The following is a 16,202-nucleotide window of genomic DNA, read 5'->3' as shown; positions in this document are numbered from 1 at the left end:
TGTATTATATATATGTGTGTGATGTATTATTATTATATATATGTGTGTGATGTATTATATATATATGTGTGTGTGTGATGTATATTATATATGTGTGTGATGTATTATTATTATATATTTGTGTGTGATGTATTATTATATATATGTGTGTGTGTGATGTATATTATATATATGTGTGTGTGTGATGTATTATATATATGTGTGTGATGTATTATATATATGTGTGTGATGTATTATTATATGTGTGTGTGATGTATTATTATATGTGTGTGTGATGTATTATATATATGTGTGTGATGTATTATATATATATATGTGTGTGATGTATTATATATATATATGTGTGTGATGTATTATTATATATATGTGTGTGTGATGTATTATATATATATATGTGTGTGATGTATTATTATATATATGTGTGTGTGTGATGTATTATTATTATATATATGTGTGTGTGATGTATTATATATATATATGTGTGTGATGTATTATTATTATATATATGTGTGTGTGATGTATTATTATATATATATGTGTGTGTGATGTATTATATATATGTGTGTGATGTATTATATATATGTGTGTGATGTATTATATATATGTGTGTGATGTATTATATATATATATGTGTGTGATGTATTATATATATATATAGTGTGTGATGTATTATATTATATGTGTGTGATGTATTATATATATTGTGTGTGATGTATTATTATATATATGTGGTGTGTGTGATGTATTATTATATATATGTGTGTTGTGATGTTTATTTATATTTGTGTGTGATGTATTATATATATGTGTGTGATGTATTATATATATGTGTTGATGTATTATATATATGTGTGTGTGATGTATATATATATATGTGTGTGATGTATTATTATATATGTGTGTGTGATGTATATATATATATATGTGTGTGATGTTATTTATATATATGTGTGTGTGTGATGTATTATATATATATATGTGTGTGATGTATTATATATATATATTGTGTGTGTGTGATGTATTATTATTATATATATGTGTGTGTGATGTATTATATATATATATATGTGTGTGATGTATTATATTATATATATGTGTGTGATGTATTATATATATGTGTGTGTGATGTATTATATATATGTGTGTGATGTATTATATATATATGTGTGTGATGTATTAATATATATGTGTGTGATGTATTATATATATATATGTGTGTGATGTATTATATATATATATGTGTGTGATGTATTATATATATATGTGTGTGATGTATTATATATATATGTGTGTGATGTATTATATATATATGTGTGTGATGTATTATTATATATGTGTGTGATGTATTATATATATGTGTGTGATGTATTATATATATATATGTGTGTGATGTATTATATATATATATGTGTGTGATGTATTATATATATATGTGTGTGATGTATTATATATATATATGTGTGTGATGTATTATATATATATATGTGTGTGATGTATTATATATATATGTGTGTGATGTATTATATATATATGTGTGATGTATTATTATATATATGTCTGTGTGTGATGTATTATATATATATATGTGTGTGATGTATTATATATATGTGTGTGATGTATTATATATTATATATATATGTGTGATGTATTATTATTATATATATGTGTGTGTGATGTATTATATATATATGTGTGTGATGTATTTATATATATATATGTGTGTGATGTATAATATTATTATATATATGTGTGTGATGTATTATTATTATATATATGTGTGTGATGTATTATATATATGTGTGTGATGTATTATTATTATATATATGTGTGTGTGTGATGTATTATTATTATATATATGTGTGTGATGTATTATTATATATATGTGTGTGATGTATTATTATATATATATGTGTGTGATGTATTATATATATATGTGTGTGTGTGATGTATTATATATATATGTGTGTGTGTGATGTATTATTATTATATAGTGTTGTGTGATGTATTATTATTATATATATGTGTGTGATGTATTATTATTATATATTTGTGTGTTGATGTATTATTATATATATATGTGTGTGTGATGTATTATATATATATATAGTGTGTGATGTATTATATATATGTGTGTGTGATGTATATATATATATATGTGTGTGTGTATTATTATTATATATATATGTGTGTGATGTATTATATATATGTGTGTGATGTATATTATATATATGTGTGTGATGTATTATTATATATATGTGTGTGATGTATTATATATATGTGTGTGATGTATTATTATTATATATATGTGTGTGATGTATTATTATATATATATATATGTGTGTGATGTATATTATATATATGTGTGTGTGTGATGTATATTATTATATATATGTGTGTGATGTATTATAATATATATATGTGTGTGTGATGTATATTATATATATGTGTGTGTGTGTGTGATGTATTATATTATATATATGTGTGTGATGTATTATTATATATATGTGTGTGTGTGTGTGATGTATTATTATATATATGTGTGTGATGTATTATTATATAATATATGTGTGTGATGTATTATTATATATATGTGTGTGTGTGTGATGTATTATTAATATATATATATATGTGTGTGATGTATTATTATTATATATATGTGTGTGATGTATATATATATATATGTGTGTGTGTATTATTATTATATATATGTGTGTGATGTATATATATATATGTGTGTGATGTATTATTATATATATGTGTGTGATGTATTATATATATATGTGTGTGATGTATTATATATATATGTGTGGTGTGATGTATTATTATATATATATGTGTGTGATGTATTATTATATATATGTGTGTGAATGTATTATATATATATATGTGTGATGTATTATATTATATATATGTGTGTGATGTATTATATATATGTGTGTGATGTATTATTATATATATATATGTGTGTGATGTATTATATATATGTGTGTGATGTATTATTATATATATGTGTGTGATGTATTATTATTATATATATGTGTGTGTGATGTATTATTATATATATGTGTGTGATGTATTATATATATATGTGTGTGTGATGTATTATATATATATATATGTGTGTGATGTATTATTATTATATATATGTGTGTGTGATGTATTTTATATATATATATATATATGTGTGTGATGTATTATATATTATATATGTGTGTGATGTATATATATATGTGTGTGATGTATTATTATTATATATTATATATGTGTGTGATGTATTATATATATATTGTGTGTGATGTATTATATATATGTGTGTGTGATGTATTATATATATATATATGTGTGTGATGTATATATATAATATGTGTGTGATGTATTATATATATATATATATATGTGTGTGATTATTATAATGTGTTGATATTTATATTGTAAAATATATATGTGTGTGTGAGTATATTATATATATGTCTGTGTGTGGTATTATATATATATATATATATGTGTGTGATGTATTATATATATATATGTGTGTGATGTATTATTATATATATGTGTTGTGATGTATTATTATTATATATATGTGTGTGATGTATTATTATATATATGTGTGTGATGTATTATTATATATATGTGTGTGATGTATTATATATATATATGTGTGTGATGTATTATTATATATATATATGTGTGTGATGTATTATTATTATATATATGTGTGTGATGTATTATTATTATATATATGTGTGTGATGTATTATATATGTGTGTGTGATGTATTATTATTATATATATGTGTGTGATGTATTATATATATGTGTGTGATGTATTATTATTATATATATGTGTGTGTGATGTATTATATATATATATATGTGTGTGATGTATTATTATTATATATATGTGTGTGATGTATATTATTATATATATGTGTGTGATGTATTATTATATATATGTGTGTGTATGTATTATTTATATGTGTGTGATGTATTATATTATTATATATATGTGTGTGATGTATTATATTATATATATGTGTGTGATGTATTATTATTATATATATGTGTGTGATGTATATATATATATATATGTGTGTGATGTATTATATATATGTGTGTGTGTGAATGTATTATATATATATATATGTGTATGTGATGTATATATATATGTGTGTGATGTATTATATATATATATATGTGTGTGTGATGTATTATATATATATATATGTGTGTGATGTATTATATATATGTGTGTGTGATGTATTATTATTATATATATGTGTGTGTGATGTATTATTATATATATGTGTGTGTGATGTATTATTATTATATATATATATGTGTGTGATGTATTATTATATATATATATATGTGTGTGATGTATATATATATATATATGTGTGTGATGTATTATTATATATATGTGTGTGATGTATTATTATATCTATATGTGTGTGATGTATTATTATTATATATGTGTGTGATGTATTATTATATATATGTGTGTGATGTATTATATATATATATGTGTGTGATGTATTATTATATATATGTGTGTGATGTATTATTAATTATATATATGTGTGTGATGTATTATTATTATATATATGTGTGTGATGTATTATATATATATGTGTGTGATGTATTATATGTGTGTGTGATGTATTATTATTATATATATGTGTGTGATGTATTATATATATGTGTGTGTATGTATATATTATTATATATATGTGTGTGTGATGTATTATATATATATATATGTGTGTGATGTATATTATTATATATATGTGTGTGATGTATTATTATTATATATATGTGTGTGATGTATTATTATATATATGTGTGTGATGTATTATTATATATATGTGTGTGATGTATTATTATTATATATATGTGTGTGATGTATTATATATGGTGTGTGTGTGATGTATTATTATATATATATGTGTGTGATGTATTATATATATGTGTGTGATGTATTATTCTTATATATATGTGTGTGATGTATTATTATTATATATATGTGTGTGATGTATTATTATTATATATATGTGTGTGATGTATTATATATATGTGTTGATGTATTATTATTATATATATGTGTGTGATGTATTATTATATATATATATGTGTGTGATGTATTATATATATGTGTGTGATGTATTATTATATATATGTGTGTGATGTATTATTATATATATGTGTGTGTGTGTGATGTATTATTATTATATATATGTGTGTGATGTATTATATATATATATGTGTGTGATGTATTATTATTATATATATGTGTGTGATGTATTATTATTATATATATGTGTGTGATGTATTATATATATGTGTGTGATGTATTATATATATATGTGTGTGATGTATTATATGTATGTATGTGTGATGTATTATATATATAGATGCGTGTGTTATGTATTATTATACTATGTACCTGTGTGTGATGTATTATATATTTATGTGTGTTGTATTATTTTATATATATATATATGTGTGTGATGTTTTATTATATATATGTGTGTGATGTATTATTTTATATATATATGTGTGTGATGTATTATATATATATATATATATATATATATATATGTGTGTGTGATGTATTATATATATATATATATATGTGTGTGATGTATTATTATATATATGTGTGTGATGTATTATTATATATATATATATATATGTGTGTGATGTATTATTTTATATATATATGTGTGTGATGTATTATTATATATATATATATATGTGTGTGATGTATTATTTTATATATATGTGTGTGATGTATTATATATATATATGTATGTGTGATGTATTATTATATATATGTGTGTGATGTATTATATATATATATATATATATATGTGTGATGTATTATTATATATGTGTGTGATGTATTATTATATATATGTGTGTGATGTATTATATATATATATATGTATGTGTGATGTATTATATATATATATATGTATGTGTGATGTATTATATATATATATGTGTGTGATGTATTATTATATATATGTGTGTGATGTATTATTATATATATATATATATGTGTGTGATGTATTATTATATATGTGTAATATACTGTACAATGATGCTATAGATGCATGCACTGTATTGCGGTATTCTTTGTATATTTTGTAGCATTATTATGTGCACACTCTGTAGCACTAATGAATATTTGCTTGTTTTATGGTGTTGTTATTGTCTGTACAACATGTGATGTCGGTATTATTTTATAGTTCTATTGTGTCACTGATGTGTGGGGGGTTTATGACGTATTATATCTGTGTATTAGAGTAATGTATACACGGTATAGGTATATGATATCAGTATTATCTGTGTATTTTGTAGTAATGCATGCTGTATAGAGCGGTGATATTCTGGCACACTATGGCGGCATTATCTGTGTATTTTATAATGTTACTATGTAGTTAATATGGCGGTACTATTGGTGTATGTACAGCAGCGATTACTATAAATAATATATATATATAATATGATTACTATAGAGCGCCATATGGGGGTATATGGGAATTATACACGGTATTATTATATCATCACTATATGGCAGTAGTATTTCACCCCTGTGATTTCTATATATTATCTCTGTATTAGGAGAGGCCTCTCTTCTATGGAGAAGGCAGGGGGTCTACACCAGGTTGGAGGAAGATATGTGGAGCATATTAGGGGGCCCCATCCACATCACTGACAATGAAGCCCCCCTTATCATCCTGTAGGAGACCCCTCAGATGTTTGTGTCACTTCTATAGGCAGTCCAGGAGGAGACATCAGCTGCAAATCGAGATGAACCCCAACCCTGGGACCACCAGAAAGACCACGAGGGACCAGAGGATGTGACGTCTTCTGCAACAGCATTAACCCATTAATGGGATGGGAGGGCGTCTGCACCTGTGTGTGGGGGGGGGGGGGGGGTGGCTGCTGTCACCCCGGGAGGAGGCTCAAGGTTAATTTCTGTTTTCTATTTTTGGTTAAATTATCTTTAATTAATTTCTCCCAGAAGAAGCATCTGGAGAACCAGGACGGAGCAATAAATCATAGAGACAAGAGAGATACCAGAGACGTCCACTAGAGGCGCTGAACACCAGAGGACTGTATACAAGGAGCAGCAGGAATAGAAGGACAACAATGGAGCCAGCAGCGCCCCCTACAGTATACAGGGGAGTATATACCGGTTATATGGGGGGGTGTACTGGTTATACGGGGCGGATATACTGGTTATATGGAGGGGGTGTACTGGTTATAAGGCGGTATATACTGGTTATATGGAGGTGTATACTGGTTATATGATGATATATACTGTTTATAAGGGGTATATACTGGTTATATGGAGGTATATAGTGGTTATATGGAGGTATACACTGGTTATATGATGATATATACTGTTTATAAGGGGTATATAGTGGTTATATAGAGGTGGATACTGGTTATATGGGGTATACACTGGTTATATGGGGTATACACTGGTTATATGGGGTATACACTGGTTATATGATGATATATACTGTTTATAAGGGCTATAAACTGGTTATATGGGGTATACACTGGTTATATGATGATATATACTGTTTATAAGGGTATATACTGGTTATATGGGGTATACACTGGTTATATGATGATATATACTGGTTATATGGAGGTATATACTGGTTATATGGAGGTGTATACTGGTTATATGGAGGTATATACTGGTTATATGGAGGTATATACTGGTTATATGGAGGTGTATACTGGTTATATGGAGGTATATACTGGTTATATGGAGGTATATACTGGTTATATGGAGGTGTATACTGGTTATATGCAGGTGTATACTGGTTATATGCAGGTGTATACTGGTTATATGGAGGTATATACTGGTTATATGGAGGTATATACTGGTTATATGGAGGTGTATACTGGTTATATGGAGGTATATACTGGTTATATGGAGGTGTATACTGGTTATATGGAGGTGTATACTGGTTATATGGAGGTATATACTGGTTATATGGAGGTATATACTGGTTATATGGAGGTATATACTGGTTATATGGAGGTATATACTGGTTATATGGAGGTGTATACTGGTTATATGGAGGTATATACTGGTTATATGGAGGTGTATACTGGTTATATGGAGGTGTATACTGGTTATATGGAGGTATATACTGGTTATATGGAGGTGTATACTGGTTATATGGGGTATATACTGGTTATATGGGGGTATATACTGGTTATATGCAGGTGTATACTGGTTATATGGAGGTGTATACTGGTTATATGGAGGTGTATATTGGTTATTTGGGGTATATACTGGTTATATAGAGGTGTATACTGGTTATATGGAGGTGTATACTGGTTATATGTAGGTGTATACTGGTTATATGGAGGTATATACTGGTTATATGGAGGTATATACTGGTTATATGGAGGTGTATACTGGTTATATGCAGGTGTATACTGGTTATATGCAGGTGTATACTGGTTATATGGAGGTGTATACTGGTTATATGGAGGTGTATACTGGTTATATGGAGGTATATACTGGTTATATGGAGGTATATACTGGTTATATGGAGGTATATACTGGTTATATGGAGGTATATACTGGTTATATGGAGGTGTATACTGGTTATATGGAGGTATATACTGGTTATATGGAGGTATATACTGGTTATATGGAGGTATATACTGGTTATATGGAGGTGTATACTGGTTATATGGAGGTGTATACTGGTTATATGGAGGTGTATACTGGTTATATGGAGGTGTATACTGGTTATATGGAGGTGTATACTGGTTATATGGAGGTGTATACTGGTTATATGGGGTATGTACTGGTTATATGGAGGTATATACTGGTTATATGGGGTATACACTGGTTATATGATGATATATACTGGTTATATGGAGGTGTATACTGGTTATATGGAGGTGTATACTGGTTATATGGAGGTGTATACTGGTTATATGGAGGTGTATACTGGTTATATGGAGGTATATACTGGTTATATGGAGGTGTATACTGGTTATATGGAGGTGTATACTGGTTATATGGGGGTATATAGTGGTTATATGGAGGTGTATACTGGTTATATGGAGGTGTATACTGGTTATATGGAGGTGTATACTGGTTATATGGAGGTGTATACTGGTTATATGGAGGTGTATACTGGTTATATGGGGTATACACTGGTTAGTACTCACCAGGGTGGTGTCATCTTCGGGGAGGGATCGGGGGGTGTAGCTGAAATTGGCAAAATTTGGATCGATTTCTGCCACGGTTGGGATTCCTTTACTCTCCAGTTTCTTTGTTTCCTCCTCACAGACCTGGAAGATATGACAATGAGGGGATTATTATATCATCTCCACATGGACCGCGCCGGGATCAGTGACCGCCGCCATGGACAGACACTGATGACATCACAGCCGCCATGGACAGACACTGATGACATCACAGCCGCCATGGACAGACACTGATGACATCACAGCCGCCATGGACAGACACTGATGACATCACAACTGCCATGGACAGACACTGATGACATCACAGCCGCCATGGACAGACACTGATGACATCACAGCCGCCATGGACAGACACTGATGACATCACAGCCACTGGGGAGCACTGATGACATCACAGCCGCTGGGGAGCACTGATGACATCACAGCCGCTGGGGAGCACTGATGACATCACAGCCGCCATGGACAGACACTAATGACATCACAGCCGCCATGGACAGACACTGATGACATCACAGCTGCTGGGGAGCACTGATGACATCACATCCGCTGGGGAGCACTGATGACATCACATCTGCTGGGGAGCACTGATGACATCACAGCTGCTGGGGAGCACTGATGACATCACATCTGCTGGGGAGCACTGATGACATTACAGCTGCTGGGGAGCACTGATGACATCACATACGCTGGGGAGCACTGATGACATCACATTTGCTGGGGAGCACTGATGACATCACATCTGCTGGGGAGCACTGATGACATTACAGCTGCTGGGGAGCACTGATGACATCACATACGCTGGGGAGCACTGATGACATCACATCTGCTGGGGAGCACTGATGACATTACAGCTGCTGGGGAGCACTGATGACATCACATACGCTGGGGAGCACTGATGACATCACATCTGCTGGGGAGCACTGATGACATCACATACGCTGGGGAGCACTGATGACATCACATACGCTGGGGAGCACTGATGATATCAGATTCTCCCTTGTATCTAATTGTATCTGAGCAGCTGCTGAATCTGGTCTCAGCCTCACATCTATATATCTCACATGTACCGCAGCTTAGATACACTGAGGCCGGACTGAGGATTCTGGGACTTGTAAAATCATTGGTGCCACCAGCCATAGACAATGACATCCACAACAACACAATGTAACAATGTAAAGACAACACAATGTAACAATGTAAAGACAACACAATGTAACAATGTAAAGACAACACAATGTAACAATGTAATGACAACAACACAATTGCTGTTACTAAAGGGGTTGTGTCACAAAAGAAAAGGGGCGGGTATGTGGACGGAGGGGCGGGTCTAACAAGCAAGTGGTTGCCATGAAGTAATCCCACCCTAATGGGACTAATACTTGGTCAGGGGCAGATTTACCAAAAAGTCATCCAAACAATTGCTTGCCCCCAGGAAGCCATAAGAGAGCGGGAAGCTATAGACTCTGCCATTCAGAGTGGAGCGGTGCATAGGGGCCCCCAGACATAACTTTCTGGGGTCCTAGAGATACCAACCGCCCTTAGCAGTTTATCTACTAATAGGAGAGCGCCCCCTAGCAGCCACCCCTGGTGACAGACACTGTCGTACCTTCATGTGATACATCATCATCTCGTTGGCCAGGTGACTTCTGAACTGCGCCTCTCGGACCTGTTTATACAGCAGCGACTGGTGGAAGAGACAGACAGATTACTATCAATGCACTCATACAACCTGGGGTCCTCCAATCACTACAGGCCAGGGCCCCCCCAACCACTAGAGCCAGGGGCCCTCCAACCACTAAGGGCTAGGGCCCTCCAACCACTAGGGGCTGGGGCCCTCCAACCACTAGGGGCTGGGGCCCTCCAACCACTAGGGGCTGGGGCCCTCCAACCAATAGGGGCTGGGGCCCTCCAACCAATAGGGGCAGGGGCCCTCCAACCACTAAGGGCTAGGGCCCTCCAACCACTAGGGGCTGGGGCCCTCCAACCACTAGGGGCTGGGGCCCTCCAACCACTAGGGGCTGGGGCCCTCCAACCAATAGGGGCTGGGGCCCTCCAACCAATAGGGGCTGGGGCCCTCCAACCAATAGGGGCTGGGGCCCTCCAACCAATAGGGACTGGGGCCCTCCAACCAGTAGGGGCTGGGGCCCTCCAACCACTAGGGGCTGGGGCCCTCCAACCACCAGGGGCTGGGGCCCTCCAACCACCAGGGGCTGGGGCCCTCCATCCTCCAGGGGCGGGGACTCTCCAACCTCCAGGGATGGGGACTCTCCAACCTCCAGGGGCGGGGACTCTCCAACCTCCAGGGGCAGGGGCCCTCCAACCATTAGTGCCCCCGGACCCCTCTAGCCTCTAGGGGCAGGGTGCTCCAAATGCTAGGGGCGGGGGACACCAATCACTAGAGACAGGGCCTTACATGAGCGATGCTGATCCCGCAGTAAATGGAGAAGGCTGTGGCCAAATCTTCATCAAACTTGGTAAATCCTGGTCCATTGATCTTGTTGACCAGTTCGGCCACCCCAATGACCTCTGCAGGAGACAGGAGTCATGGTGTCAGTCTGGGATGTCCAGAGACCCCCTCCCCATGCCAAATCCTGGATCACACCCACCATTACTCTCATTCTTAATGGGAAAACACAGGATATTCCTTGTCCGGAATCCGGTGCTGTCGTCCACACCGCGGTAGAACAAGGGATGGGAATAGGCATCTTTGATGTTTAGGATTTGGCCCGTTGTTGCTACATGTCCCGCGATGCCTTGATCCGCTGGGATCCGAATCTCGTAGCTCTGTCAAGAGATCATAGAGAGTAATACTCCCATCATTGTCCTCATGGCACACAGAAAAGAATGATTGGGTGCAGTGTTATTCCTTGTCTGTATGTGGCGCTGTTACAATCTGCAACAATGTTGCAACAAAGTAACGAGTTGTCACGAGAGAGGAAGAGACAGATTACAATGTGTCCATACCTCATCGTCCACCACTCCTCCATCAAACACTTTGGCGACCAGTTCGTGGCTGTGTCTCTCAAGTAGAAAAACAGAACATCTGCAAGAGAAAACGACAAACATCCCAAAATTACATAAATACAGAAGAGCCGAGACCTCCGCTCAAAGACTGGATTCACTGTGGTCTACAAGACAAATCATTGACTTGGGCTACAAGATGTTTGGGTTGTGACTTCAGTGAAGGGCAACCAAAATCTACAAAATAACTGGTCCTCATAAACACAGAAGATCTGGAGGTCTGGAAGACGTGGTTCACTAGACATCTATGCACAGTCTTCAATGGAAGTGGCCAGTTCTTGGACAAGCTGCAGAAAATCACTGGACAACCCAAACCCAAGAACACAGAAGATCTGCAAGACTTGATTCTATGAGATCTGGAAGACTACAAACAATAACAAAACCAGATGGGATCTACAAGACCAGATCCTGGTCCAGGAGCATCAGGCATGATCATGGGTGAAGTCTACAAATCAGGATCCTGGATAAAGTCTGAAACAACAGATCTTCCCCAATATCTATAAAGCCAGATCTGAGGCCAAATTTATTTAAACAAAATCCTAGAAAAGACCAACAAAATAGACAATGAACTAGTGTTCATAAGACTAGTCTAGAAGGGAAGACCACCAGCAACCAAACATATCCTAGAACCAGGTCTAAAGGGACAGATCCTAGGTCAATGCTATGATGCTGGACTCGAGACAAAAACCCACAGAGAAAACTTGGATGACGTCTCATATCAGATCTTAGGCTGGGTCTACAGAATTGTAACATCGTCCATTCTAGAAGACCAGATCCTAGACCAGACTAAGAGAACTACATTCTAAATTAGGTTCACAACATCATATCCTGGTCCAGAGAGCAGATCACAGAAACCACTTACCACGTAGATCCTGGACGTGGTCTACAAGACCGGTGCCAGGACAAAGTCTCCAAGAGAACATCTTAGACCAAATCTACAAAACTAGATCTTAGGTGTGGTCCACATTATAAAAAAGATCTGATCCAGCCTGAGATCTACAGGCAACATAATAAAGACTAAGGTTATGGTTGGCTGACCCAAACCCTGGATAAAATATACAAGGCCAATCACTGGAGAACATCTACACAACTTCATCTTTGCACTAAGTGGTGGACTCCTGAAATAATCTAGAGTAACACAGGTGATGGCTCCTGGAGTAGGTGTCTCCTGGGTGGATGGACATCAGGAGATGACTTGGGTTACAGTACAGTACATACATTTCGGCGTTGCTGAGGTTTCGAGCTTCTGTGATGATCTCCTGGAGCAGAACCGATACATCATCTAAAAAAGAAACAAAAACATTGGTGACATCATCGCTTCCAGTTGGATAAGGAGCGATGGTCATACATGGTGATTGGGGTAGATATTAAACCAATGACCAATGTGGCATTACGTGGGCATCAGCACAACCCCCCCCCCCCCCAATCACTGGGACATTGCCCCTTTAAGACCATATATTAAGCAATAACCAGGTGGACATCTTTCCACTATAAATCTCCCTGATTGCTACATGATAATTGTGGTGTGGACAACGCGCTTCTCTGGAACACATATGTGAGCACTCCGACCCCACCACAGCTGCAGAGCATACGTCAGGCGAAGAGGAAGATCCCACAGGATTTATGTGGGAATTAGACTGGGGGATGAGTCACAAACCATTCACTGCAGTCTCTTATGACTCAACCAGAACTGTCTAAAAATAACAGCTGCCTGTTCCTGATACAAAGCTCCGGATTACATTCTATCTGCCTGCTGCCACCACTAGAGGGAGCTCACTACATACAGATTATACAGTCACCACTAGGAGGAGCTCACTACATACAGATTATACACCACCACTAGGAGGAGCTCACTACATACAGATTATACACCACCACTAGGGGGAGCTCACTACATACAGATTATACACCACCACTAGGGGGAGCTCACTACATACAGATTATACACCACCACTAGGGGGAGATCACTACATACATATTATACACCACCACTAGGGGGAGCTCACTACATACAGATTATACACCACCACTAGGAGGAGATCACTACATACAGATTATACACCACCACTAGGGGGAGCTCACTACATACAGATTATACACCACCACTAGGGGGAGCTCACTACATACAGATTATACACCACCACTAGGGGGAGCTCACTACATACAGATTATACACCACCACTAGGGGGAGCTCACTACATACAGATTATACATCCACCACTAGGGGGAGCTCACTACATACAGATTATACACCACCACTAGGAGGAGATCACTACATACAGATTATACAGTCACCACTAGGAGGAGATCACTACATACAGATTATACAGTCACCACTAGGAGGAGATCACTACATACAGATTATACACCACCACTAGGGGGAGATCACTACATACAGATTATACACCACCACTAGGTGAAGCTCACTACATACAGATTATACCCCACCACTAGGAGGAGCTCACTACATACAGATTATACCCCACCACTAGGAGGAGATCACTACATACAGATTATACACCCCCACTAGGGGAGCTCACTAAATACAGATTATACACAACCACTAGAGGGAGCTCACTACATACAGATTATACACCACCACTAGGGGGAGCTCACTACATACAGATTATACACCACCACTAGGGGGAGCTCACTACATACAGATTATACACCACCACTAGGAGGAGTTCACTACATACAGTTTATACAGCACCACTAGGGGGAGATCACTACATACAGATTATACAGCCACCACTAGGGGGAGATCACTACATACAGATTATACAGCCACCACTAGGGGGAGATCACTACATACAGATTATACACCACCACTAGGAGGAGCTCACTACATACAGATTATACACCACCGCTAGGAGGAGATCACTACATACAGATTATACACCACCACTAGGGGGAGATCACTACATACAGATTATACAGCACCACTAGGGGGAAATCACTACATACAGATTATACACCACCACTAGGGGGAGCTCACTACATACAGCTTATACTCCACCACTAGGGGGGGATCACTACATACAGATTATACAGTCACCACTAGGGGGAGCTCACTACATACAGATAATACACCACCACTAGGAGGAGCTCACTACATACAGATTATACACCACCACTAGGAGGAGATCACTACATACAGATAATACAGCCACCACTAGGAGGAGCTCACCACAAACAGATTGTACAGCCACCAGTAGGGGGAGATCACTACATACAGATTATACACCACCACTAGGAGGAGCTCACTACATACAGATTATACCCCACCACTAGGAGGAGATCACTACATACAGATTATACATCCACCACTAGGGGAGCTCACTAAATACAGATTATACACAACCACTAGAGGGAGCTCACTACATACAGATTATACACCACCACTAGGGGGAGCTCACTACATACAGATTATACACCACCACTAGGGGGAGCTCACTACATACAGATTATACACCACCACTAGGAGGAGCTCACTACATACAGTTTATAGACCACCACTAGGGGGAGCTCACAACATACAGATTATACACCACCACTAGGGGGAGCTCACTACATACAGATTATACACCACCACTAGGGGGAGCTCATTACATACAGATTATACACCACCACTAGGAGGAGATCACTACATACAGATTATACACCACCACTAGGAGGAGCTCACTACATACAGATTATACACCACCGCTAGGAGGAGATCACTACATACAGATTATACACCACCACTAGGGGGAGATCACTACATACAGATTATACAGCACCACTAGGGGGAAATCACTACATACAGATTATACACCACCACTAGGGGGAGCTCACTACATACAGCTTATACTCCACCACTAGGGGGGGATCACTACATACAGATTATACAGTCACCACTAGGGGGAGCTCACTACATACA

General features: G+C 35.9%; 1 protein-coding gene across 4 annotated transcripts in view; it reads right to left on the bottom strand.

Moving 5' to 3' along the window:
• The window catches only part of PDE2A (phosphodiesterase 2A), a 456,573-nt gene that overhangs the window by 27,757 nt on the left and 412,614 nt on the right, over positions 1-16,202 (bottom strand). For all 4 annotated transcript variants that reach the window (XM_072133790.1, XM_072133792.1, XM_072133791.1 and 1 more), the window contains 6 exons: positions 13,499-13,562; positions 12,224-12,302; positions 11,866-12,043; positions 11,673-11,785; positions 10,866-10,943; positions 9,221-9,343 (listed from right to left, as the gene is read on the bottom strand). In XM_072133790.1, coding sequence (XP_071989891.1) covers positions 9,221-9,343; positions 10,866-10,943; positions 11,673-11,785; positions 11,866-12,043; positions 12,224-12,302; positions 13,499-13,562 — 635 coding nt within the window. The remainder of the gene's footprint in view (positions 1-9,220; positions 9,344-10,865; positions 10,944-11,672; positions 11,786-11,865; positions 12,044-12,223; positions 12,303-13,498; positions 13,563-16,202) is intronic.

Source organism: Engystomops pustulosus, chromosome 2, assembly GCF_040894005.1.
Source record: "Engystomops pustulosus chromosome 2, aEngPut4.maternal, whole genome shotgun sequence".
NCBI classification, from domain to species: Eukaryota; Metazoa; Chordata; class Amphibia; order Anura; family Leptodactylidae; genus Engystomops; species Engystomops pustulosus.
Note: the sequence above shows the minus strand (reverse complement) of the source record. Positions and strands in the feature narration are given on the sequence as shown.